The 13,686-nt window shown below is 43.7% G+C and overlaps 1 protein-coding gene across 1 annotated transcript in view; it reads right to left on the bottom strand.

Moving 5' to 3' along the window:
* LOC146990267 (uncharacterized) overlaps positions 1 to 12,386 on the bottom strand; it is a 206,463-nt gene extending 194,077 nt beyond the window's left edge. Inside the window, exons 1-2 of the mRNA XM_085772971.1 lie at positions 12,372 to 12,386; positions 10,835 to 12,187 (exon numbers count right to left, since the gene is read on the bottom strand). Of these exons, the coding sequence (XP_085629097.1) occupies positions 10,835 to 12,187; positions 12,372 to 12,386 (1,368 nt within the window). The remainder of the gene's footprint in view (positions 1 to 10,834; positions 12,188 to 12,371) is intronic.
* Between the last annotated feature and the right edge of the window lie 1,300 nt (positions 12,387 to 13,686).

Below are 13,686 nucleotides of genomic sequence, written 5' to 3'. Positions count from 1 at the left end.
TCTATAATAAAATCACAAACATACCTGGAGTGCACTGAAATAAGAACAGCCCAACCGCTTGCACATCTGCAGCAGGGGTGGGTAGCTGGTGTGGTGTGGCCACTTCTGTTTCAGGCACTCGTAAATTATTTCAAAGCAGCCCTCTAGTGCTCTGTGCTCAATGTCTACTGCTGCTGCGAGGGTCTTCTCCACAGTTATTTACCTGCTCTTAACGTTGCCTCTTTCTTAACGGCTTCTATATGTGCCTCTGAATTTTGGTGACTGCTCACTGCGTCAAGCCTAAAATTTCCGCTGGGCTTTTTCACAAAATTTCCACCTGATGGGTCTATACAGAAACTTAGATCAAATACAAAATCCTCTCATTTATGTATTTGTAGTATGTGGTAGACTACTGGGCTACTTAATTACCTTCCTGGTGGACCCAGTGTTGGTCTCTTCGGAAAGAATGCTGTAATCTTTTTCATATTCTGTAAATCAAAACATGAACGATTCTTTTTTGCTCAACAATTAAAGTTGGTAAGGACACACAGAATAAATATTTATGGCCATTTCCAACAATGAAATAAAAAGCTTGAAATGAAAACATCTTACAAGGTCATATTTTATCTTAAAAATAAAAGTTACCCAAAAAGTACAAAATAACCTTCATCTCTTGTAAATAAATTCTTAAATATTGCCATGTGAACAGTAGAAAAATATATTGACTCTTCTATTTGCCAGAGATTTTATCTTTTATTATTTTAAATATGAAAAGTAAATAAACCATTTTTAAACTGCTAATTCCTTTTGACCAGGAAAAAGAAAAAAGTTTGTATTTAAATTCATTTAAATTCAATTATTCCAATTCAAATAATCATTGATTATTTTCACTTGGTATATTTGTATTGCCCTTTACAGTAACATAACGGGTGTAGCTTACCTGCTTCTCTGTGTGACATATCGCCCTTTAAGAGATCATAATATTGCTGCTGTGTTTTAAACATCACTGTTTCAGATTGAGAGGTCTAATGTGGAGTTATAGAGTTGGGTGGAGGTGTGTGGGCAAATCTATGCTTTCTGTCACGCTCCCTCACTTCATTAGCTCCCTACCTCACTCGACCGCAGCTATGCTAGCTAAAGTAACAGCATAGCCTAGCCTACTATAGAAACGTACTAATGCAGCAACGCCTTTTCATATTTTAACATTTCACATTGCATTTACATGTTTTATAACTAACAGTAAAGCGGAATAAAGCAATAGTAGTCCCCCATCGAAAGGACCTAGCAGTAGCTGACGTTAGCAGCCTGTTCCTCTCCTCAGCGGTGGAGCTGTCGCTGTCGGAGGCACAGGTAGCAGGGGAAAGTAATAACCATAACCGATGCTTTGGTATATTTTCGGTTATTTGCCCAGCTTTAAGTGTAAGCTTGGCTAATGTTACTCACCAGGACTTCCTTGGTTGTATTCTGATGACAGACGTTTTCTGGTACTCCGTTAAATGCTTTTCACTTCGTGTTGTTGTGGCCAGTGTTGCCAACTCCTCAGTAAGCAAAGTCGCTATTGGCTGTCGTAAAAGTCGCTAGAAGTCGCTAAATGACGTCATTATCTCAGCGGGTGGGGGGGGGGGGGGGGCAGTGCGTCGATTTGTCGCTAGTCGCTTTTGACAAAAAAAGTCGCCAAGAGGGGTTGGAAAGTCGCCAGATTTAGCGACAAAGCCAAGTTGGCAACACTGGTTGTGGCTCGCACTGGCACGCGCACTCGCCCCCCTCCGTCCCACCCAACCGTCCCGCCCACTCACACACCGCCACACACACACAAACACAGACCCAGACACACACGCCAGGTGAACGAAAACTTTTCTGAAAACAGATAGGTGTAAACAGGGTTTTTTTAAAACAGAGAAGGTGAAATGTCCGTTTTTGGAAATACCCGGCAACGTGTAAAGATCAATATGGGACGCAATGCGGCTCTTATTTATTTTTGCTCAACTGCTCTATTTTTCTCTTAGGCGGGAGGAAGCCATATAATGGCAGGGAAAACCCTGACAAGTCCTGGAAAAAAAAAAGGATGGGACACTCAGAGAGAGCCAAGCACCGGTTTCACCTGGTTTGCATGCAGTGTCACTGTGGTGGGGGAAGGAGCACAGAAGGGGGGTGGCTAAGTCACTGCAGGGGGAGGGTGGAGAGCCTGGTAGCCTATATTACCCTCCTGACCTAGGGGTGTCAGGGAGAGTCGCGATGGCCTCTGCCGCCTAGCTGTATGTAAATACAAAGAGGCAGAACAACATCGGCTTCTGTTTAGGAGGACTGCAGAATTTATTCTCACACGCACGTGATTAATTATCACAAACCGTAATAAAACGTGACACTTAAGCACATCAAAACAAAACAAAACAAACCCCTTTGTTTACATTTTACATTGTACCGTTTAGCTACATGTTAGCAGTTAGCAAACAACATCCAAACACGGACCTTAAAACAGTTAAAACACAAAATTACTCAGTTTTAACTCTTACAAGACTCTTGAAACTTTGATACTCTTGACTCTGTTTTGGGACACATGTGACAGTGGAGGTTCCTGTCACTATGCCTCCAATTGATCATGTGCCCTGGCTACTTGGCCAAGGGGATGTCCCTTTGGGTGACTGGCAAGCGCGCATGACTCTTACCCGGGAGGTGTGGGTTCAATCCCCGCCCGGGCCCTCTTCACCTTGCCACATTCTGGCGTTGTTGGCAGGATGCATGTAGCACTAGGGGTGGGTCCATGGATTCCTAATGTGTGGCAGCCTGCGCGAAGCACGAGGACGTGCTTGTGAAAAGAGGGGGAGAGATGTGACAGTGGTGGTCCTGTCACTATGCCTCCAATTGATCATGTGCCCTGGCTACTTGGCCAAGGGGATGTCCCTTTGGGTGACTGGCAAGCGCGCATGACTCTTACCCGGGAGGTGTGGGTTCAATCCCCGCTCGGGCCCTCTTCACCTTGCCACACACAGACATGTACTCTAGAAGAAGTTAAACCCACCTGTCTGTAAATACAAAGAGGCAGAACGACATTGGCTTCTGTTTAGCAGGACGGATCTGCCTCTAAGGGGTTTTGTGTTCCTCTCAGGTGCAAGGCACCTCCTACTGACATGTGAGGGTATCGCGCTAACACCAAAAACAACAACAGTACAATAAAGTGAGCACTGAAATGCCATTTTTTACATAATAAATTGAAATAAAAAACATATTTATAGGGGTGTCTAGTTTTCTTTCTTTGTTGAACCAACAAACCAACAGGCGGAAATTAGCTATTGTTGCTATAACCTGGCTCAAAGCATCTCTTCTTGTTTTACAAGATTAATGTTTTTTGTGCATTGTCCCTGTTTTAAATAAATAAATTCATTCATTCATTCATTTCAAACACCATTTTTAATGCACAGTATATAGTTTTACTCATTTCTTTTGTATGAATTTAATGTATTTTTAACATCTTTTTTAACCTCTACTACACTCAATTAACTTAGTTTTTAACCATTTATACCTACAAAACATTCCAAATATATTTGTGCTCAAGCAACTGAGGTGTGTCCTTCTTGTTTGTGTGGCAGAGCGAAGGTTTTTCAGTCATGTTGTGACATACTTTCTTGGCTCAAAAAGTGATACAGGTGACCCATTGATGCTGATCATCATCAAATTACTTACATTTGACATTAACAGTGTAGATCTCTCTCTCTCTGTGCAAATATTGTTCATTAGACTGAAGCCCCTTTCTACGGAAGCCGAGAACGGCCAGGTCCGTATAAATTTTTTTTATTACCGTTTTCTCGTGATAACGACTTATTATTTCGTTATCTCGAGATAACAAAGTCCGTTTTCTCGTGATAACGAATTAATTTATTTCGTTATCTCGAGATAACAAAGACCGTTTTCTCGTGATAACGAAATAATCATAGAATGTGTCGTTGACATGGTTGCCATGGTTGCCAGCAACAGGAGGCTACTGTTCAGCTCGAGCATGGGGCAGTTAACTTTTCTACTCTAGCCTACTCACTGGTGTGATTATTGTCCACACCAGCTGTCAACAATAACTTACCAGTAAGTTACACTTAACGTTAGTTTGTATAACGTCACTGTGCTGGGTTTATTTAAGGGGCTACCAGCCGGTGGTCCCATCTATCCTGTTTCAGCTAAGCTAACGTTAGCTACTGGCTGCTGCTGCTGTCAGAAATCACAGCCTTATCTCGAACCATCAGACACCTGTTGCCTGCGACCACTGACATGTAGGCTAATGTTAATTTGGCAAGACAGCAGTGTTCATGAGCTTTATCTGAGCAGCAACTAGCTAACATTACTGAAGCTGCCATAACGTAATCTACTCTCATGTGTTTATGCTAACCTGTAGCCCCTTAAATAAACCCAGCTCAGTAAACAAACTAATGTTAAGTGTAACTTACCGGTACTTCATTGTTGACAGCTCCTCAGAGCAGACTAACGTTAGTGGCAGCTCTTGAAGGCTGAAATCAGGATGATGTGATCACATTAATCAGCTCACTGATTTGAGTTCTACACATGGTTCTGGGCAATTATCCCACGAAAAACATCTCTTCTGTTACGTTAGATCTGTAGATGTGTAGTGTTTCCAACAGACTCGCTTTAGTAGCCTCCTGCTAACGAACATACAGCGGCTAACCAGCCCATGGATGTATTATATAAACCGTCTTTGATTATATTAACCCCGTAAACAGAAGCGATTGCACCGGGGAAACATGTTGCTAGGCAACCATGTCAATGACACATTCTATGATTATTTCGTTATCACGAGAAAACGGTCTTTGTTATCTCGAGATAACGAAATAAATTAATTAGTTATCACGAGAAAACGGACTTTGTTATCTCGAGATAACGAAATAATAAGTCGTTATCACGAGAAAACGATAATAAAAAAAATATTATGGACGTGGCCGTTCTCGGCTTCCGTACCTTTCACATTCAGCAGTGCTGCAAGGGATAGTCTGCATGCATCGTAGGAGTGGTGTTAGGCTTTCAGGCTCACTGTGTGGGTGCTCCAGGAAATCTCTCATACCATCGACTGCTTGGTCTTCACAAAGGTTGAACCGCCTGCACAGCCTTTTGACTTGTGCCTCACCATGCCGTATGCCAGGAGTTGATGGCCAGTTGCCTGTATCAAGAATGCAGGAGATCATGATTGATTCACCCTCAAATTGTAGGCGCTTCTCCAGGTTGTTGATCAGACTCTGTAGGAACTGCTTTGCATTGATCAGTGTGAGCTTTGCATTTGACTCCAGGGGGACAGATCCAAAATGTCCCTTTGGTTCCCAAAGAATGGAGGCGGAGAGTTCCATACGGGTGCATACGTTTATTGCCCTCAATGTAGCACCGTGAAAACTATGAAATATACAAAACAACCCAAGAAGAAAAAGTTAAAAACATTAAACACTTCACTTAGAATTTCCCCAACACAGATTCAAAATGCACCAAACTTATCACTATCCAAAAAACAAACAAACAAAAAAAACTACATTAACCATTACAATATTACTAAAACCTGATTAAGGAATTAAAATATAATGTGAGCGGCATCACCCAAAACATAAAATAATCAAAAATAAAGTAATAGCCCAAAATTGACATATCTTGTTCCACAAACCAAGGGAGCTAATGCAGGATGTCTCCTAATAACAATAAAACAATACCAAACTATGAGGAGACCTGCACCAACACAAAGATTGTAAATAATTCTCCAAAGAAACTCACTCGAAGGGCCACGAACATGGTCCAAACAAAAGGCCAGCAGCACAAACGCTGAGGAGAACAAAAGAAGGGATGATGGAGATGTGCATAGACACACAGGAGGAGCTTCCAGGTGACAATGGTCTTCTCCCTTTTATACCCTACTCACCGGCCACTAGATGGCAGTAATTCACTGGCATTTACAGTCCCAAAGCTTGTGCTGTTAGTGCTTCCTGTTTTCTAGAAAAAAAAAAGGTGGAAAATATTCTACTCGTGCAATAACTGACATCTAACTACTCATAACTAGCATTGCCACAGTTGTTTAATGGTATATTAAAATATTAAGTAATGCACTTCAAACATGGTCATGAATTAACTCATATTTACTGAAATTATTAAAAAATCAGTTGTTAAGATCCTCTTTGCATGTGCTGACATTTACCTAACTTTCTGTCCCCCCAATCTAACCAGGGATGCCTGCTCTTGAATGTACTGCGGGATGCTACAATAAATATACCAACAAGTCAGAATAGGGCATATATTAATGTAATGTTTTTACTTGGCTGTGAAAAAAAAAAACTTTTTAGGAGGCTGATGGTGCTGATTCTCCACAAGCAACTGAATTTGCTGCAGTCCCACAATCCACTCCTGTCAAAACTCAACCCAGAGCAGGTGAAGAACCATCTCAATCAAGAGGGCCTAATCTCTCGTCTAACTTGAAACTTCTTCTTTCAAATCCTCATCAGACCACACCTTGCACCAAGCCATCATTATCTGGGACGTATCTTGCACTACCTCCTACTTGGGCACAATCAATGGTAAGTTTAGCTGTGCTAACAGCCCCGGCGTCAGGGGGTCAATTAGGGGGGCAATGCTCCCCCGCCCGTGCCTCCTTGCCCCCCAATTGGCTGTCGAGGGGCAATGAGTTTTTTTTTTCTGCTGAAAATGTTTTGGGCATAATTTGTTTTGTGTGTCACATTAATTCATATTCAGTTAACTGAAATCAGTAAAATTTTATATATATGTATATATATATATATATATATTTATATATATGTATAACGGCAGATACGTCTTGGCTTGTGTCATGTGACGCGTACGTGCTGCTGCAAGTGATGCGCTGAAGTTTGTTTACATTCACACTGCCGTCTAGGAGCGAAAGGAAACATGTAGGCTAATGCCCCCAGACTCCCCTATTGCAATTGCTGTATGTGTGTGTGAAGGCGGGGGAGGGGGGGGGGGATTTTATTGATGTTAGTCGTAAATTCCACAATGATCCTGTCTCTTCAGTCTCAACAGGATGCAGCAGAAGCTGATTTGACTGACATGAGCATGAGCTTCGGGGAGATGGATATTCATGATCCAAAAAGACAGCCGTTTTGTACCTCAAAGCACCACCTCCTCTTCTGCCACAGGATCTGCTTCTGCCTCTGCCTCAGGAAGCCCCCTGCACCAACAGGATGGGCTGAGAAAAAATGGCTGGTAAATGAGTCAAAGCTCATGGAACTTTTTAAAAGATGCAGCCAATGTGGGTGTGCCATTATTGAAAAGAAAGTTACTACAAAATCAAGCCAAATAAAACTTGAGTGGAACTGCCTGAATGGACACTCAGGAAAGTGGGCATCATGTCCTGATAGATGAGGGATGGCTGAAAATAATTTATTGGTATCTCCGGGAGCGTGCCTATGTTCCCACAGCCCTATGTTCCCTCTGGACTCTCTCTACCTATCTGGACTCTAATCTATCTGGCCTGTCTAGCCTCTACCTGGTCTTTTTACTAAACTTAACCAACTCCTTTCTTCATTGCCTAAACCCAACCAATGGTGGGACCAAAGGGCTGTGGGAACATAGGGCCTAATTTTCAGTGACAACAAAAGTTAGAAATGAGGGAACATAGGGCTGTGGGAACATAGGAATGACCCCGGTATCTCCAACCATACCTTTTACAGGAGCTACATACACCAGCATTGCAGAGTGGGCTGAACTACTAAATGTCCAAATGCAGAGGCAAACTCAGTTTTATGCCGTTCAGTTGACCTACCTTATTCCAGTCATCCAGTATGCATACAGAGACCAACATGAAAGAAATCATGGAGCGCCTCATTACATCTAGAAAAGCAGTTGAACTCTGTAGTGATGCCAGATGTGATAGTCCTGGTAAGCAGTTTACTTCGTCAAAATTTTAATGGTTTCTTTATTGTCACTGTAATGTCACAAAATATACACTTTGTTTTTCTCACCAGGTTACAGCAGCAAATACTCACTTACTCTTTCCAAGACAATGCCACAAAATCCCAAGACAACATTGTAGGTGGCAGATAGATTGTGTCTTGGGCCCCCACCTCTGTTTAGAGAAGGTTTTAAGTGGACATAGATGGCTTCTTTCACTCCTCTCTCAAACCATCTGTCTTCCCTGTCCAAAACAAGGACATTGGAGTCCTCAAAAGAGTGACCTTTCTCCTTCAGATGCACATGTACAGCCGAGTCCTGTCCCGACGAGGTGGCTCTTCTGTGTTGTGCCATGCGTCGGTGGAGGGGCTTTGGTTTGGTTTCCCCTACGTAGAGGTCAGAGCACTCCTCACTGCATTGGACTGCATACACAACATTGTATGCAGCATACGCAACATTGTGTATGCAGTCCAATGCAGCGAGGAGTGCATCTGTATACAGTTGTAACTTACATGCTTGGTATGTTTGATATCTGTTTTGCAGTAATTATTAACATACCTTCCAGTTTGAAACAATATTTTGATATTGAACAAATTTCTACTATTTCTACCACCTATGCCAAATGCATTTGTGTGTGCGCATCTGCGTGTGTAAACGCGAGCTAATATGATTACATGCAGTGACGGCTGGTATCAATGGGCTAGTAGGGCTAAGCCCTCCCTGCATTACACGACAAAAGATGAGAAAAATATTCTCTAAAACATACAAAAGATTGTTTTAAGTCTTAGTGAAATCCTAAGTGGCAACAGCACCAAATAGTTTCAAGAAAAACACAGGATATCTCTAAATGGGCAAATTTTAATCAGCCCAAACTCACCCAATCTGCTCTCATTCATTTGCCTAGTGTAGATGATGACAGGTAAGGAAAAAGGAGACCGCACACTAGTTAGAAGCTCCCGTGACAGTTTCATGTCACACACACACGTAACATTTTGGGCGTCAGCCCTTCATCAGACATGAGGACAGTAGTTAACACACCTGCTTAAATTAATAAACAGGTCACCTGACACGTCATGTGATATCGTCGGGTCTAATCAATATGAGAAGGAAAAAAAGGGAAAAGAGAAGCTATATACTGTAAATATACCGGGACTGAGCATACAGTCTGCATAATATACAATTCACAAAATAGCACATCACATCAAAACAACTAGAATATCACATAGCAGAAGCATCAGGTATAACCGTCATTATGCAATGTAATATCAAGAAAAAACATGTCAACGAACATGTCAATAAGAAGGTGCCTCAACCATTCTTAAAGTGGTGACAAAGAAATCATTCAAAATCATCAAGTTATCCACAGCAATGAGCCAGTAGAAAGAGCATGGATGAAAAGAGACAGACATCATAACCGGAGCGATGTAAGAGGAGCAAAAAACAATAACAATCACAAGCTCAAGCAATAATGTCAGCATAGGCGGATCATCATCTGAGTACTTTTTTTTTTTTTTTTTTTTTTTCAAAAAAAAACAGTGGATTACTTATTAGGAGCCACAATATGAAAACAAAACACTTACAATTCTAGACAACAGAGACTCAAAAACATAATTACAAATTAGACATAATGTATACACAAATAACATACATAAAATAATATGAAGGACATCCACAACAACGACAATAACTAGAAAATTTCCCCTGGGGAAATTTTGAAAGGGCCACAAAGCTACTGCCGGTTGTGCCATCTCTGTCAACATGGGAATGAAACCCACAATCTTAAGGTCAAGACAGAAATGATCAGACACATGATCATCTTTCTATAAGCACTGATATGGAGGAGCTGTAACCACATTAGGTTACGTGTGTGTGTGTGTGTGTGTGTGTGTGTGTGTGTGTGTAGGTGTGTGTGTGTGTGTGTGTGTCTGTAACTGTAATCACATGAAGCTGGCTCTAGAGTCTGTGTGTGTGTGTGACTGACTTGACACATAGTTAGTTAGTAGCTGCATCCTGTGTCAGTCTGATTTAGCTGTGTCTGTGTTTATAAACATTTAAACGAGCGCCAGGTGGATTGTTTATGAAGTTAACGAGCTCTGGCCTGAGGATCAAAGAGGTTACCACGGCGATAGGGGCCCCCGCAGGCTGAGACAGACAGAAACGTAGAGAAAAAGAGTGATTTTCTGCCTCTGCACTGGTCTCGCAAAAGGCTTACTGTGACAAAACGGTAACTCCTATCAGAACAAAACACAGATCAACGGTGCTCTAAGGACTTCATTGAAAAATTTGGTACGATTTGGTGTTTCTACAGTAAATATTTTGGAGACGCTGGCAGTTTTAAAACATCGGTCCGTTCTGCTTCTCTCAGAAAATCTTTGTATTGGAGTCAATGAGGAGCAGAGACAGACGTGGCCGCACTTAGAGGCTCAGAGTTTAAATTCTGTAAGTCTCTCTGATATTTTGAGCACATGATGAGAAACAGAACAAGTTTGTCTTACAAATCCTGAAAAAATTATGTGTGTAGAGTGTAAATTGTGGCCGGGCCGAGTGTGGAAAGAGAAAAAATCTGGAGTTTTTCTGGCATCTCTCCCACTCTAACCGATGATGTCACCCACTCTGACACGAACATTCCGTGCAATACACACCCATTATAATCTCATAATTTCTCCAAAAATGATCATGGTCATTGATCAGGGATTGATCAAAAACTATATGACCTATCAAAACGTGGAGTAATACGACAATACACAAGACTTGTGTCTACTGTTTAAAGTTTAAATGGAGTCTCTAGGTGAAAGTATGCCTGAGCAGTAGACGTTTGTTAAACTCCAATGATTGGTCTTTTTCGCTCTTTTTTTTCGCCCGTCGCGAACGCCTTCCCACACTGCTCACAGCTTTATGGCCTCTCTCCAGTGTGGATGCGCCGGTGGACTGCTAACCCACTGGAGCAAGCAAACGCCTTCCCACACTGCTCGCAGCTGTACGGCCTCTCTCCAGTGTGGATGCGCCGGTGGACCGTTAAAGCTGAGGAGATAGCAAACGCCTTCCCACACTGCTCACAGCTGTACGGCCTCTCTCCGGTGTGGATGCGCCGGTGGACTGCTAACCCACTGGAGCAAGCAAACGCCTTCCCACACTGCTCGCAGCTGTACGGCCTCTCTCCAGTGTGGATGCGCTGGTGGACCGTTAAATCTGAGGAGGTAGAGAACGCCTTCCCACACTGCTCACAGCTGTATGGCCTCTCTCTGGTGTGGACGCGCCGGTGGACCGTTAACAGTCCAGATCGAGTGAACGCCTTCCCACACTGCTCGCAGCTGTACGGCCTCTCTCCAGTGTGGATGCGCTGGTGGACCGTTAACTGTCCAGATCTTGCAAATGCCTTCCCACACTGCTCACAGCTGTACGGCCTCTCTCCGGTGTGGATGCGCTGGTGGACCGTTAAATCTGAGGAGGTAGAGAACGCCTTCCCACACTGCTCACAGCTGTATGGCCTCTCTCTGGTGTGGACGCGCCGGTGGACCGTTAACAGTCCAGATCGAGTGAACGCCTTCCCACACTGCTCGCAGCTGTACGGCCTCTCTCCAGTGTGGATGCGCTGGTGGACCGTTAACTCTGAGGAGGTAGAGAACGCCTTCCCACACTGCTCGCAGCTGTACGGCCTCTCTCTGGTGTGGACGCGCCGGTGGACCGTTAACAGTCCAGATCTTGCAAATGCCTTCCCACACTGCTCACAGCTGTACGGCCTCTCTCCGGTGTGGACGCGCCGGTGGGCCGTTAAGTGTCCAGATCGAGTGAACGCCTTCCCACACAGCTCACAGCTGTATGGCCTCTCTCCGGTGTGGATGCGCTGGTGGACCGTTAACTCTGAGGAGGTAGAGAACGCCTTCCCACACTGCTCGCAGCTGTACAGCCTCTCTCTGGTGTGGACGTGCCGGTGGACTGCTAACCCACTGGAGAAAGCAAACGCCTTCCCACACTGCTCGCAGCTGTATGGCCTCTCTCCAGTGTGGATGCGCCGGTGGACCGTTAAAGCTGAGGAGATAGCAAACGCCTTCCCACACAGCTCACAGCTGTACGGCCTCTCTCTGGTGTGGACGCACCGGTGGACTGCTAACCCACTGGAGAAAGCAAACGCCTTCCCACACAGCTCGCAGCTGTATGGCTTCTCTCCAGTGTGGACGCGCCGGTGGGCCGTTAAGTGTCCAGATCGAGTGAACGCCTTCCCACACAGCTCACAGCTGTATGGCTTCTCTCCGGTGTGGACGCGCCGGTGGGCCGTTAAGTGTCCAGATCGAGTGAACGCCTTCCCACACTGCTCGCAGCTGAACGGCCTCTCTCCGGTGTGGATGCGCCGGTGGACTGCTAACCCACTGGAGCAAGCAAACGCCTTCCCACACTGCTCGCAGCTGTATGGCCTCTCTCCGGTGTGGATGCGCTGGTGGACCGTTAAATTTCTGGAGGTAGCAAACGCCTTCCCACACTGCTCACAGCTGTACACCGTCTGTCCACATTGGCGTCGCCGGTGGTGAGCGGTCAGATGAACTGAGGTCCTGAAGGTGTTCCCACACCCGTTACAGCTGTGTGGTTTCTCCTTGGTGTGATCCTGTTTCTATGGCAACAGACAGGAAGAGAGAGAATCAATCAATGATGGATGGATGGACATTAAGTACCGTCATCATCGTCATCACACAGTTTGTTGATGCTGCTGTTTTGTCTTTAGATTAGATTACATTAGACGTACTTTATTCATCCCACAACAAGGAAATGTAGTTGTTACATCAGCAAAGTTAAGAAGAAAGTAGAGAGGGCTAAAAAAAAAACAGCAATGGTCGGGGCTGGGCAATTGTTTTTATAGACAAAATTTGGCAATTTGAAAGTGAAAGTTGCAAAGCCGTAGCACATATAGTTGATCTGTTATGAATTTATTTTCAAAGTTTTGAAATTTAGATACATGCTGTAACGCCACCATCACCATCAAACACTGTCCAATGACAGCTGAATATTTGAAAGTCAAGCAATGATGTGTCATGTCTGAGGCAGGAATCGAACACATGATCTCATGATCAGTAAACCTTTACTCTGCCACTAGGCCACCGAGAGCCAAGAATAATATCAGTTATATACTGTCATGAATGAAAGCTGTTTGAATGCCAGCTGGAAGTCTTGTGAACATTTTACAGGAAACATGTTACAGTAACATAAACCGAGAGAGAAAGACAAAGAGGTAAAGAGACAGATCAGTTGGAAAATGCACCAACAAGGTTACTGAAGTGAGATGTGAACCCACATCCTTTGTGTTGCCAAGCTGACACCATACACACTGAGCTACAGTGAGACTTATTTAACAGGGATTTTGCACTGTGATCAATTTGATGTTATTCAATGACGGCTGAAAGCCAAGCAAAATGCTAGAAAATGAGACTGACCCAGTGGTAGTAGTTCAAGTTCAAAGAGGCTGGTACACTAACAAAGTTGGCAAGGTGGGAATCGAACCAGTGACCTTGTAGTTGGCAAGCAGCCACCTTACCGCTGGACTAGGAATACTTGAGAAAATTAGAGTTTGAGACTTTTATGAATGTGAGATTTTTCATTGATTCACACTGATAATAATAAAGAAAATGGCGGACACAAACAACAATAGTGTGAATGCTGAAAGAAAATGGCGGACACGAACAACATTCAGCATTCACACTAATAATACGGTCAATGGTCAAAGTTTTTTCTTTTCCTTTTTAAATTGAAAGGCATGCTGTGACATTAGAATTGAGGACATCTGTCCTCATGTGTTACCCTTACTGGGACTTCAACCCA

The sequence above is a fragment of the Trachurus japonicus genome, chromosome 3 (genome assembly GCF_045865225.1).
Source record: "Trachurus japonicus isolate A0001 chromosome 3, Traja_1.0".
NCBI classification, from domain to species: Eukaryota; Metazoa; Chordata; class Actinopteri; order Carangiformes; family Carangidae; genus Trachurus; species Trachurus japonicus.
The sequence above is the reverse complement of the archived record's forward strand: the minus strand, read 5'-3'. Positions and strand labels throughout refer to the sequence as shown.